Source organism: Emys orbicularis, chromosome 1 (assembly GCF_028017835.1).
Source record: "Emys orbicularis isolate rEmyOrb1 chromosome 1, rEmyOrb1.hap1, whole genome shotgun sequence".
NCBI classification, from domain to species: Eukaryota; Metazoa; Chordata; order Testudines; family Emydidae; genus Emys; species Emys orbicularis.
Window position 1 is genome coordinate 311,878,226 of NC_088683.1, and position 12,584 is coordinate 311,890,809.

The 12,584-nt window shown below is 40.2% G+C and overlaps 1 protein-coding gene across 1 annotated transcript; it reads right to left on the minus strand.

Moving 5' to 3' along the window:
• Positions 1 to 1,823: 1,823 nt before the first annotated feature.
• Positions 1,824 to 12,344, minus strand: SPRYD7 (SPRY domain containing 7). The gene is made up of 5 exons (XM_065404194.1): positions 12,201 to 12,344; positions 9,277 to 9,393; positions 8,011 to 8,177; positions 5,735 to 5,837; positions 1,824 to 2,817 (listed from the first exon to the last, which is right to left on the minus strand). The coding sequence occupies exons 1-5, from the start codon at positions 12,304 to 12,306 to the stop codon at positions 2,720 to 2,722; spliced, it is 591 nt and encodes a 196-aa protein (XP_065260266.1). The 5' UTR covers positions 12,307 to 12,344; the 3' UTR covers positions 1,824 to 2,719.
• Between the last annotated feature and the right edge of the window lie 240 nt (positions 12,345 to 12,584).

Here is a 12,584-nt window from a genome sequence, read left to right on the forward strand (position 1 = left end):
ACATGTAAACTGGATTACATGCTCTGGCAAGCCTACTTAGTAGTTGATGCCCAGACCTATTGACTACAAATTTTGCTGCCAAGGACCAGAAAACGTACAGCATAAAGTGTTACACATTGCTACAGCAGGCTGCCTATGTCAGAACCTTCAAAGGTTAAACAAACACGGGTGCAATCAATAGTTAATGGAAAAGCCTTAACACTTTCAATTAAAAATGACTATGATTCTTTCTGGTTAACACCTTTACTACTTGATAAATATTTAGCTAACTATTATTAAAAATTGATTACCAGAGCAATTTTTAAAGACGTCCATTATAGCCCATTCCACTGGACAAGGCATAGGACTGGAAGCATCCTTCTATTTCTAGGTCAACTGACTTGCTATGAGATGTTCGCCAAATCATTTAATCTCTGTGCCTCTTTCCTCACCTGTAAAATGGGTTAACAGTATCATCCACTTGTTCAAAATACTTTAAGATTATTGTTAGCAGGTAAAAAGTGCACTCTTTCTACATATTGACAGATTCATAAACAGTAAGTGCAATGTTCTCCATTACTTCATGTGGTATTCGAGTGAGACTCAATGTCTGTCTACAATGAGATGAGCTGTTATTTTATAAGAGGAGGAAAGACATATTGTACAATAGGACAGAAAATTCACATCCCATTTAAAATAATGGGAAATCAGCAACTTTGTGAGATGTAAGAGTACTCTTAAATTGTCCCAAAAAAATTAACAACTGATTTAAACACTTACATTTATCAAAACATTTTAAAAGTAGAATTCACAATTTTGAAGACCACTGTCTTCTCTGTGCTTTCAAACAGAACCTGGATTCTCTGTCTTACTCTACATCAGACTCAGGATGGCAGCTTCCTGTATGTTAAGTATTCTTTAATAAATTAAAAACACATTTTTAGTTGTTTGTTCTTTGAAGTTAGATACAGTGGTTATAGTTTCTTTAAATACTTCTCCCTTCCCCCAAGAATACCAGCAAGTTTAATTCCATATCAAATGCTTTCATTCCATCTTCCTATTCTTTCACATGGCACAAAGGACCACGGAGACATTACTCAAGGAGAAGCAACAAGAGAGGAAATTGAACACACTCCCCTCCCCAGATTTAACACTCCTCCCCCAATAGATTCATTTCTAATTTCAAGAGTTCACAAATTTGATTACAGAAGCATCTTGATTTGTCTCAGCTCATATATGGCACAAGGACATGGTCATGCCCCAAAAGAACGTTCCACATAGCCTGGAACTTGCCTCCAACAGTGGCTAATATTGCAAGTTTCAGGGGAAGAGCATTAACCCTCTCCATTCTCATCCCAATCCCCAAATATTCCTAATCTTATACTATACTATACTATAGAAGAGGCATCATGCTCCAAATAGGAGCTCTGTATTATGGCATCATCTGTTGCTGTGTCAATTTCAGCACTGGGAGATCACAGCATGGTAAAGAAAAAGCTAGGCTTTTGAGGCCAAGAAGAAGTCTTTAAACAAATACAGAAAATTATGAAGTGAAAGGCTCAGAGAAAGTCAGCTGTATTTGAAAAGTTCAGAATAAAAGAACCTCAAATATTTAAAGGCATCACAGCAGTCACTCATCATATAAATGCGTTAGTCCATGGACAGCCAAAAAATATCTTACTAAAAGTTCTTAAACACACACACACACACACACACACACACATCAGGATATACAAAAAGGTTTTCTTTCCAAAAAATATGACTAGAAAGCATACTGCATACATGACAAGAAAAGAATCACCTGATCTTTTATAGTTATCGGAATCACGTTTTAGAACAGCATGTTAATCATTATTCATTTTATTACTGGTTCCAGAAAAAAAACATTTAAATAAAATATTCCATAAAGAATAATCTGATTTACAGTTTAGATGTAAAGATTCATCGGAATATCCAACATCCCTTCCCTGCCATTGTGTACATCACAGTTAAACAATCTGTACCTACTCTGCCACCAGAATAACACAGCATGATGGTCTTCATAAATACAGCTGGTGTCTGGGTTTGCTTTTTTACCTACAAGAAAATAATACTTTGACTGTTACTAAAAAGTATTCTGTCACCCTTAAAGCAAATGAAAAGCGATGAGATTTATATAAACTCAATAGAAATATTAGCTGTTTAACAACTAGAAATGGGTAGGTTACATGTTTCAAAAGAAAAAACAAAATCTAGCTGCCAATCGTATCATTAGTCATTGTGCAGAACAAGGACATTGCAATCCAAACAGACTATTAGCACAGTGCTCTCTTTTTACAAGGTACATAACTTCTGAGAGGGAAGGAATAGGAAAAATCACAATGAGAACTATCTACCCCGTAACTTTATGGAAACATACTGTCACGCATATGAATTATTTCCTTTATAAAGCTCAAATTGAAACCAAAAGTTCATTTAATACTGTGGCAATTATACCCTTTAGTTTCCATTTGCATCAAATACAAATCAGAAAAAACTGCCCCAAAACACTGATTTTCACATCACAAAACGGTTGTCAAAATCTACCATTTGTAACACAATTTTCTGGTGTTGCAGTTAACATTTTGGTTCTTCAGACAACAGTCACAAGTACTTTACTAAAAAATACAGATGTGTTTCCTACAGGTAAATGTGAAGCTTTATTTAAGATGGCAAAGGTTTTGTAACAGTGTAGGGGTGCAAGTTTTCAGTATGAGGACGTTCAGAAGATTTGCTGCTCAAAGAGTATTTTTTCAAACCCTGTTGGAGGAGTGTGATAAAATTCACTGAACTGACAATCCAAGATGGCACTGTCATCAACTGTAGGACAGAAGCAAAGAGAAAAATAATTAGAGGAGAACAGCATTTATTTTGACTATACATTACACCAAATTAGATTATATACATCAATACATTGTGTGTCCACAATGACTGAAACACAAAGGATATTCTCCAATATATCAGTTACATCCATGCAGTAGAGATAAATAAGATCTTCTTGGTTAATCTGTAGAAAAGATCCTAGAATACAATCAAGCAGGCCAAAACAAGTTTATTTCCTACATAATACTTCAATTTGCAAAGGACTCTGCTGAAATCAGTGAAAATGTTGCTATTTATTTTACTGAGCATGCTAATAAGCCTTAAAGCAACTCTCCTCAACTTCTAGGGCCCTCATTTTCCCCTCCACTACTTTGGAAGCCCACAGGCCAAGCATGGTTATGATGAGACATGAAAGAGGATGCATCTCTATGGCATGCTTCCCATTCCCCTGCTTGGTGTCAAGCCATCTGCTTAGGTTATGACATCGGAACCCCGCTTGATTGTTATTTTTAGACACCTGGATTTTAAAAATAAATCAGTATTTTTCAAAACAATAATATTGCCGTGAGACTTTCTGCCTAATTCTAAGTGGAGGATTAGGATTAAAATGGAAATTCTGACAGATCATTAACTGCTGCAATACTTCACTAAAGCTGCACATGAAGTATAATACATAGTGTAGCACTGCTCTTCAGAAAATCAGATCCATTTAGTTAATGAGTCTTTAAAAGAAACATTCCTCTAAGCCACACCTCATGTGACAGCAGTATATCAATGCCAATCCTCCCCCCCCCCCCCAAAAAAAACCCAAAACACAATATTTTGGTCAAGAATTTAGATATCCTGAAGTCAAGATATTCGGTTTTTCCCACAGCAGCCTTAACTGAGCTCACAAGTACTATCTTGTATTGTTATATGTGGTGTTGACTTTATACTTTAATATTTGTGCAGATGTGTCCAGGGTACAGCTGCTGAAGGAAGCAACTTTGAATTTGACTTGTGTTTTAAGTTCCCAAACATGACGGCATTTACCTTCTGTACTGAGTTTATTTTAAAAATCTCTAAGATTCTGGTATGAAACATTAATAAATGAAATGGTTGAGAGTAATTTCTCCTTTCATATGCCTATGAATACATAGCATTAAATTAAGGGTTTTATTACTTGTAACTTATAACATGGAGGTGTCACCTGAATGTAATTTGCAAATCATCAGGTGTTACAGCAATAAACTAATCCATTGTGAAACATGGAAATTCTTGGAAATTTATGTCAGCTCTTGAAGGATGATGACAGGAGAGGGAGTCTGGCAATAAAAAGTCACCTCACAACCAAGCCTAAAACTTCAATGGTGTGGGATCAGGCATGGAGAAAGGAGGAGGAAGTTTTAAAAAAAAAGGTACAGAAGACCAGGGAGCCCAAGTTCCTGCTGCAGCAAGTAGACTGTTTATGAAAGCTACCTACTCCTGAGGTCTAAATTCTCTCCACTGTAACTCCATTTCCAAAGCAAAGGGAAGATGACGTGTTAGCTACCTAACAAAAGTCTGTTCTCCCATTCTCACCAATGTGGTATCTGGCAGCCAGAATCCCAATAATACAATGTTCATAGGAATAAAACTGTGGCAAGTATTTTATTCCTGTTTGCGCAACCATTTGTAATAATGCCACCATGTGGTAAATAACACAAAATGACAATATGAAATAATCTTCACTGTAACAGTTTTAAAGGGGATAAATTGGCACCTGAATTTGTAACATTCAGAACTTCCAAAGCAAATTTAAATTGTTTCATTCAGAAAGCGTAGTATTAAGAAAGTGTCTAGACAGACACAGAAACGTGCCAACAGTTCATTATGAAATATGAAATGAAATAATAAGCAGCCATACCACTTGGTACTATCGTCCTGTCACATCTCACAAGCTAAGCAAGTTTGGGATAGGTCAGTACTTGGATGAGAGATTTACAAAAAAATAGTAGTAATATTGGGGATTCAATCAGTGGTACTCTTCTCTCTTAGTACTGAACCAATCCCTCAGCAGGGTGGGATGAGGCACTGTGCAAGCGGAGGTGCAGCGTTTCAGATGAGACAATCAGAATTCCTACGTACCTAGGATTTGCAAAGAGTACCTTGGAATTTTAGTAAGGTAGGGTTAACTCACATTGTGGCCAAATTCCAACTCACAAAATTAATACATTCTTTCTTAAGCTGCCTAAGCAGACTGGATATGATATTTGTTTCCTGTTCAAAACTGTTGTGCTAATGTATTTTGTCAATGCAGTTGCCATGATTCACTGTAGAGATGGCTGCATTTTGAGAGATGAAGTGATTTCTATATAACATTTGGTATCAATTTGTTACAGTTGTGAAGTATTTTGAGATGGAAGATGCTACCACATTAAAGTTTATATCTCTATAAAAATGAAAAATAATAAAAATGTACATCCTATTCAAATCTGACTTAAAAATTGAAATGCTACTGCATTAGTATTGCATGAGCAAGAGGGGGCATAAATACAAACTTCACAGAGAAATTGGATTAACCCATTTATCTGCGGGTGAGTCAGCAAAACCTTGTGTGGCTTTATCAATACCTGATGATTTGACAGTATGTTTACATGACTTGTTTTAACTGCAGTAATTCCCTAGCTGTCATCTGTGGACCCATTACTGGTGGTCCACAGCTAGGTGGTGGTACTCGTTTCCAGTTACTAAACTGCACTGAAAGAAGAAAAATATATACTGATACTTTCCTAATATTACTTTTCCATAACCAATTGCTGTAGTTGCCAAAGGATACTGTTCGATTGTGACTGGGAAGACAGGTGGGCCACATCATTGGGAGTAGGATAGGTGGTTTGAGAGAATATTGCTATTAAGATTGACCACATTGAATAAGTTTGAGAACCCAACTTACCATATACTACAGGATAGACAGTCCCTCTGATTCCTGAAGCTGGACAATGCATATTCTTTCCATTTAAATATACATTTAATTCTACATGGTCATAGGTAATACCCTATAAGGCAAAGCAGGAAATATTAACATAAGATCATCAAGTTGATACATGTGAGAATGTTTACTACTATTTCTTTTTACAGCTAGTCTAGCTGAACACAATGGTCAGTTTCTAATATGATGGCATAAACCACAGTCTCCTAAAAGAACTCACTAGACCATTTTTCCGGACACTTAAAAAGTCAATAATTAAGAATATTTAATTATATTTGAACTCGCAAGCACCAGAAGTGCTTGCAGGCTTAGCCAATCAGGGAACAGCAGCAATAACAATCCACTTATTTGACGAACAGAAGCTAACCAACATAGTTCAAATTGTGAATTTACAGAGCTCAGGCAGTTAGCAAAGTAATGAATTTGTTACTTCTTATCCTTCAAGTGTTTTAGCTTCAGCTTTGCAGACTAAATAGATTGAGTGAGCCTTTAAAGAGACTAAAACACAGCAAGATGCTCTTCCAAGCAAACCATCTCACCAGGGGATTTTTTTTTTTTAAACTTCAGACACCTGGCAATAATCTATGTACATGAAACTCACAAACATCAGCAATTAATAAAAGATACTGAAAAAGTTGGTATTAGAAACAATGTTAATCTGATCACTTCCGTGTATTTTAAAAAAAATTCTAATAATGTTAAAAAACTAGTAATACAGTAGACCCCTTTAAATATACAGGGTAATTTTAAATATATTTTAGGAGTGTTGAGGAGGGAGAGGGAGCATGATCCATACAGAGTCCCAAGTCCCTCTCATTCATTCAATTGTCTTTCCAACAATTTTTTCTCTCCCTATCCCCAGTCTAATTTCCTCTCCCTTTTCTAAATCGTATCCCAGCTTGGCTAAAAATAAAACCCCTTTATCCCCAATACCTTTGCTACAAATCTTCCTCCAAGGCTGCTAGGGCCACTCTCTCTGCATGCTAACCAACAAAGAGCTCTTATGCTCCCTGGGTACAACCTCATCTCGATCTCCAGTGCATTCTGGGACATCTTTGAACAGGGAAGCCCAGCCACAAAGAGCTTGGGATCTCTACGGTGACAGCCCCCTGTCAAGTTTATAAGCAAATTCATCAACCCTAGTAGCAGTGGGTAGCAATGAAGCACTATTGTGATGGGGTATATAAAATCCATTCTGTCACAGTCACTAAGGGCTAAAGGGACAGAATAGCTACTTCCCCAGGTGTGGCTAATTGACCTGCAACACTTGAAATAAGCAATCCAGGCACAGGACTACCTTGCATCAGCAGCAAACTGGCAGGAAGCCACTGAAGGAGAAGGACTAGAAACCTCTTTAGGACTGAGGTGAGACTGCAGGGGAAAACCTGCCAGCCTAAATGGGTATCCTTCCTCCTGCACACCATGAGGTAGCAGGAAGACTGGACTCTGTAAGGGCCTGCTGCCACGCCTAGGAGGAAGACAGCATAAGGATCTGAGGATAGTGGGAGCTGAACTGAAAGGCTAGGAGAGCAAACACTTAAAGGGCCAGTGTACTTCTGATGAACAAGAGGGCAGGCAAGAGGGTATGAGCCCCTTCATGTCTATCTCACTTCTCCAGAAAAGGTGTGTGGGGATGGAAAAATCTATGAAAGGGAGAGATAGTTGGGGAGAAAAGAAGTAAGGAATATTTGACCTTTCCTCTACCCATTACTCCCCAAAAAATACTGGAGCCAAATTTTGTTCTAACTATGCCCCTGCTAGTGAGGTGGATTAGAAAAGACAGTGAGAAAGGAACATGCCTAACTTAGGGTGCATTATTAGCACAAGACCTCACGATAAATACATAACTGTGTTTTACTAAATGATTACAATTCTGAAGGGTTGCATTGTTCTATAATGTTTTTCAGTATGAAATACTAGAAATACTCACTTAATAAGCCTACATTTTTTTTACAAGTCAATACCTACTGAATATTACCTTCTGATGCACTGTAAGCATATTAATTTAATAGGTTTAATCCTTTTATCAGATATTGACTTTTCAGGGCTTCAATCAAATTCTGTGTTTAATTTGCTTGTTTGCATGGAAAGCTAGCCTTTAACAAGGGTTCACTGTATTCCCTTTTGCCTTGCATCGGTGCTGACAGCAAAACCTGCTTTGGAAAATCCCAGAAACATCTATTGCTGAACTATTCAGACACAGTGACAAATTTACATTAACAAGAACTAAGGAAACTCACCACAATGTCACCCTCCTGTGGAAGGCTGTTAGCTGGCAGCCTGTTCTTCTCCTCGTTGTTGTGGTAGAGAGCTCCATCATTCCTCATCACTAAACTATGCACATCTCGACCAAGTGGAATTTGATTCAAATTTGCTTTCTGGGTTGCAACTCCAATACCCCAAACCCCTGAAAATATGATGATGATATTCTGAGAATACTGTTGTTTGTTTCTTTTGAAATCTCAGACTGAGAGTAAGGGATATATTCCAAGTGTGTGCCCCAATGACAGCAATAGCACAAGTGAATTTTAATTTGAAAAGCATTAGCAATTACATTCACTAGGCTGAGACAGACTTAAAAATATCCTTCCAAAACATGCTGTACCTTAGTGTTTTTCTTTTATTAGCCATCAATATAAAAATTAAGGGGTAAAAGTCTTAGCCCTCACTCTGACCCAGTTATTACACCAAATGACTAGAGCAGCAGTTCTCACCGGGGGAGGATTCCTGGGGCAAAGGAACTGCAGAAGATAACCAAAGGATGTCTCTGAGGATTCAGTTGCAAGCCTTGGCATAGGGGCCATGCCGGGGGCAGGGCCACAGAATATACACACCGGTGATTTCAGACAATGCAGCAGCTCATATGGCAGCCTGGGGCTGTCTAAATTACGCTGGGGGTGCTTCAGTCCTGGAAGCAGCCCAGAACTGGGAGGACACAAAGGTGGCTTAAAACCACATTAAGCCCCTCACCCCCAAGCTGCGAGTTCTCTGCTGCATTTCTAAACACAGAATCATTCCCACAATGGCCTGCAAGAAGCTAAAGGAGAAGAATCTGGATACGTACTAAAATAGCAAATAAATGTAGACAGAGAGTAAATATTATTGGACAAAAAGTACAAGAGCTATATACACAGTATTTTACATGCTCATAATGCGATATAAATATTAATTAATTTAGCAGAAAGTAGCTCTAAATTATGTTTATTGAAAAAACATATATGCAAGAGTGTTCAAACATGGTAGTGTTTTAATACTGGCAACTCTAGTAATTTCATTTACCGTTGTTTTTAATAAATCAAAGCAGCAAAAGAGAAAAATGACATCTCTTTCTTACAAGATGACAATTTAGCTTCTTACAAAAGTTTGATATTTGTAAAGTGTGTTATTTCTCATTGTAGTACTCCAAAGATGCAGTGCACTTAATTACCAAAGATGCAGATGCTTTGCCTGCTTGTAGTCAAATCTCAAATACCAATCTAAAGTAGAAAATAATTTTGCTAACTAACCTGTGGATTGGATTTTAAACTCAAAATAGCTCTTGTTCTGATGCAAAGGTGCATTGGCTAAGCAACCCCCCGTGCCACATATTCTTCTGCCATTCTTGACAATGACGACATCTGTTCCTGCATACACAAATAAAATACACAAACTTCAAAAAATGTTGTTTTTTTAAGTTTGGAGATATACATTAAAACCCCAAGAACAACAAGAACTATTTTCTCTTTCAACCAAGTAAGAGCTTCATTCATCTATCAGAATTAGGTTGTGCAGTGCTTTCAAGTAAAGAAAGGATGTGTTTATAGGCTAGTTCATCTTTCAGCTAGAGTTTGAAATAAAATTATTCTACTTAACTGCCAGGGGGCAAATTTGTCACGTACACATGGGAGAAAAAAGAAGGGAGATATGCAGCGTTAGCTATAGATAGTCTTAACTCAGGAAGTTCCTTTGAGAGGAAATGTAACCAAACTCCAAACCTGGAGACAGTGGAACTTTCTGTGCCTGCCTCCTGTAGATAACTAACTGCTTGGTTTGCAAATAACGTGTGTGTGTGTGGAGGGGGGCAAGTAGATGAACAATAAGGGGTCACAAGAGGGGCGGATACATGTAGCTTGCTAACTATGTGGTAATGATAGCAAATTTTGGCCAATTATGGAGCGATAGATTATTATAGTCAACTGAATATAATGCTTTGGTGTAAGTGTTTTCGGGGTTCTTGCCGACTTATGAGCTCGAACCCAATTGCAATTGAAATAAACGGATCGCCCCTCCTGGGGCTCCTTGCTTGATTAGCTGTGTCCGTCTCTCCTTATTCCTCAGCTGGAACGGACAGAAATTTCTACGACAAGTTCATCTATTTAAAATCTATATTCTTTAATTTCTCCTGTCAGGCTTTAAGGCAACATGTTGATTACAACATTTCCTCAAATATCCCAGCAGCATAGCTTACAATCATTTAATTAGAAAGACACTCACTATGAGAAAGGGGATGCAGGGCTCAGGCCTTTCTCTAAACCACCTCCTTTTCTTGGTCTAGAACTGAAGGATAGGCACAGAATGCTTTTCACAAGTTGTGGTCACCAAGAATTAATCAATAGTAAGATTCCTTTTAAGGGGTTTGATTGTGAGGTTCCTTTAAAAAGGTAACTGCCAGCACACACAACATAACATTGAACTGCTAAATTCTACACTTTCCCGTGGAAGATTTTAGCTCGAAAGCTCTAATAAGCATTTGTCAGCATAGGCACAGACAAGACAGAGTCCTCAAAAGCCAGTCCAATAATTTCTGAGGGTGTCTGGATGTTTTGTAGCCAAGAGGATTTTTTTAAATATTTGTTTGGCAAGGAGTAAGCCTTTGTAAATTGGTTTGTTGCAATGCCCTTTACGTGGGACTACACCGAAAGACCACTCCACCCAGGTCTTCACACAAAAGTTGTACTGCTTTAACTATACTAATATAGTTAACGCAGCAAACACACCCTTGCGTGGACACAGTTATAACAGTAAAAAATGGCTTATACTGGTATAGTTTATTCCTATATGGGAAGGGTAATTTAAGGTACCATTACCAATGTCAGTAAAAAATAAATAAATAAATAATCACTTCCCAACCAACATAATCATAGTAGTAGACCAGCAGTTTATAGTCCAAGCTTTAGAACTAAACCTAGAGCAGAATACTGCTGCCTGGTTATTTAGCAACATTTTCATGCTGGGATCATATTACACAAGTACTTCAGAGACTACGGAATTCCAATTATTTTCCAAATGAAACACAAGGTGTTGTTTTTGACTTAGTCTTTTATTAGGCTCTGTGTGCCTTAGAGATCATTTCTTTTTGTGCCATAACCTCACAATTATATAACTAAGATCACTTTGGACTGTAAGCTCTTTGGGGAGGGACTGTCATTTGTCATATAGTTGTATAGTGCCTAGCATAATCAGGCCCAATCTGGCAGGTGCTACTGCAATATAAATGTAAAATAATAATAAATACTCAAGCTGAATGTCTCCAGATCGGGCACATCTGGGGACAGGGCATTCTCAGTGAAAGCAAATCAACTGTGGAATTTGGTGCCTTGTTGATCTGACAGACCCTGAGTGTGGTCACCTTTATGGAATACTATAAAACCTAACTATTCAGTCAGGCTTCTTCTTTAATGGGGTCATCTGAGTGGGGATAACCCTCAGGGTTTGGGGGAAATTCTTCTAAATATCATTTTCTAGCCCCGTTAACGATCACCATGACGTATGTTTTTAAAATGTTATCATGTACATGGAACTAAAGACATCTGATAGGCACAATATAGTAACTGAAAAAATAAACAAGATAAACGGTAAGATTCAAAGCAGGGGCACCTTGTCTTTTATTTGCCAGGAAAGCACCACAACCCTACAATTAATAATAATAATAATCATGAATCTAAAGTGCTACATAAACACTCACTATTCACCCCCATCTCACACCACGAAGAAACCCTGGCTACAGCTGCTGTTGTGTCAAACTGCAGAAGGCGGTGACACTTGGTGCTCGCTGACCCTCCGGTGTGAGGCAGAGGGGCGAGGGCAGCCTGGCGATCATGGGGCGAGGGCTAAGTGCAACCCCGCCCCAGAGCTGGGGAGACTGGCCGAGCCCGAGCTCTCAGGGAAACAGCCCGGCAACTGCAGCAGGATCAAACACGGGGGCGGGGGGACCGGACCCAGCGCCCCCGGCCCGGCTCTGGAGGGACCGAACACGGAGCCCCAGCGGACCGGACCCAGCGCCCCCGGCCCGGCTCTGGAGGGACCGAACACGGAGCCCCAGCGGACCGGACCCAGCGCCCCCGGCCCGGCTCTGGAGGGACCGAACACGGAGCCCCAGCGGACCGGAGCCGGCGTCCCCCGGCCCGTGCTGCGGGGGTCCCTGCCCGGGGCGGGGCGCGCGCCCCCTTACCCATGTGCTGCGTGTCCAGCTGCACCGCGGGCATCTCCTTCAGCGGGATGTGCCCGGCGCCGCCGTCCCCGCACCAGCGCAGGCAGCAGAACACCGAGGCCGCCATCGCTCCCTGGCTGGACTGGGCTGGGCCGGGCCGGGCCTGGCGGCTCGCGCGCAGCGAGGAGGCGGCCGGCCGGCCAGAGAGCGGAGCGCACGGCGCGCAGGGAGGGTGACGCCGCGCCCCCTGCAGGCTGGGAGGACTCGGCGCGCGCGAAGCTGGGCCGGCGGCGGAGGGAGCTGCGGGGCCCTGTCAGCCTGCAGCCCAGCCACACGCACGGAGGCTTGTATAATTTTTGGTGGAGCCCAGAACGGGTCCAAGTCCTACCGCCTCCCCCCCACCTG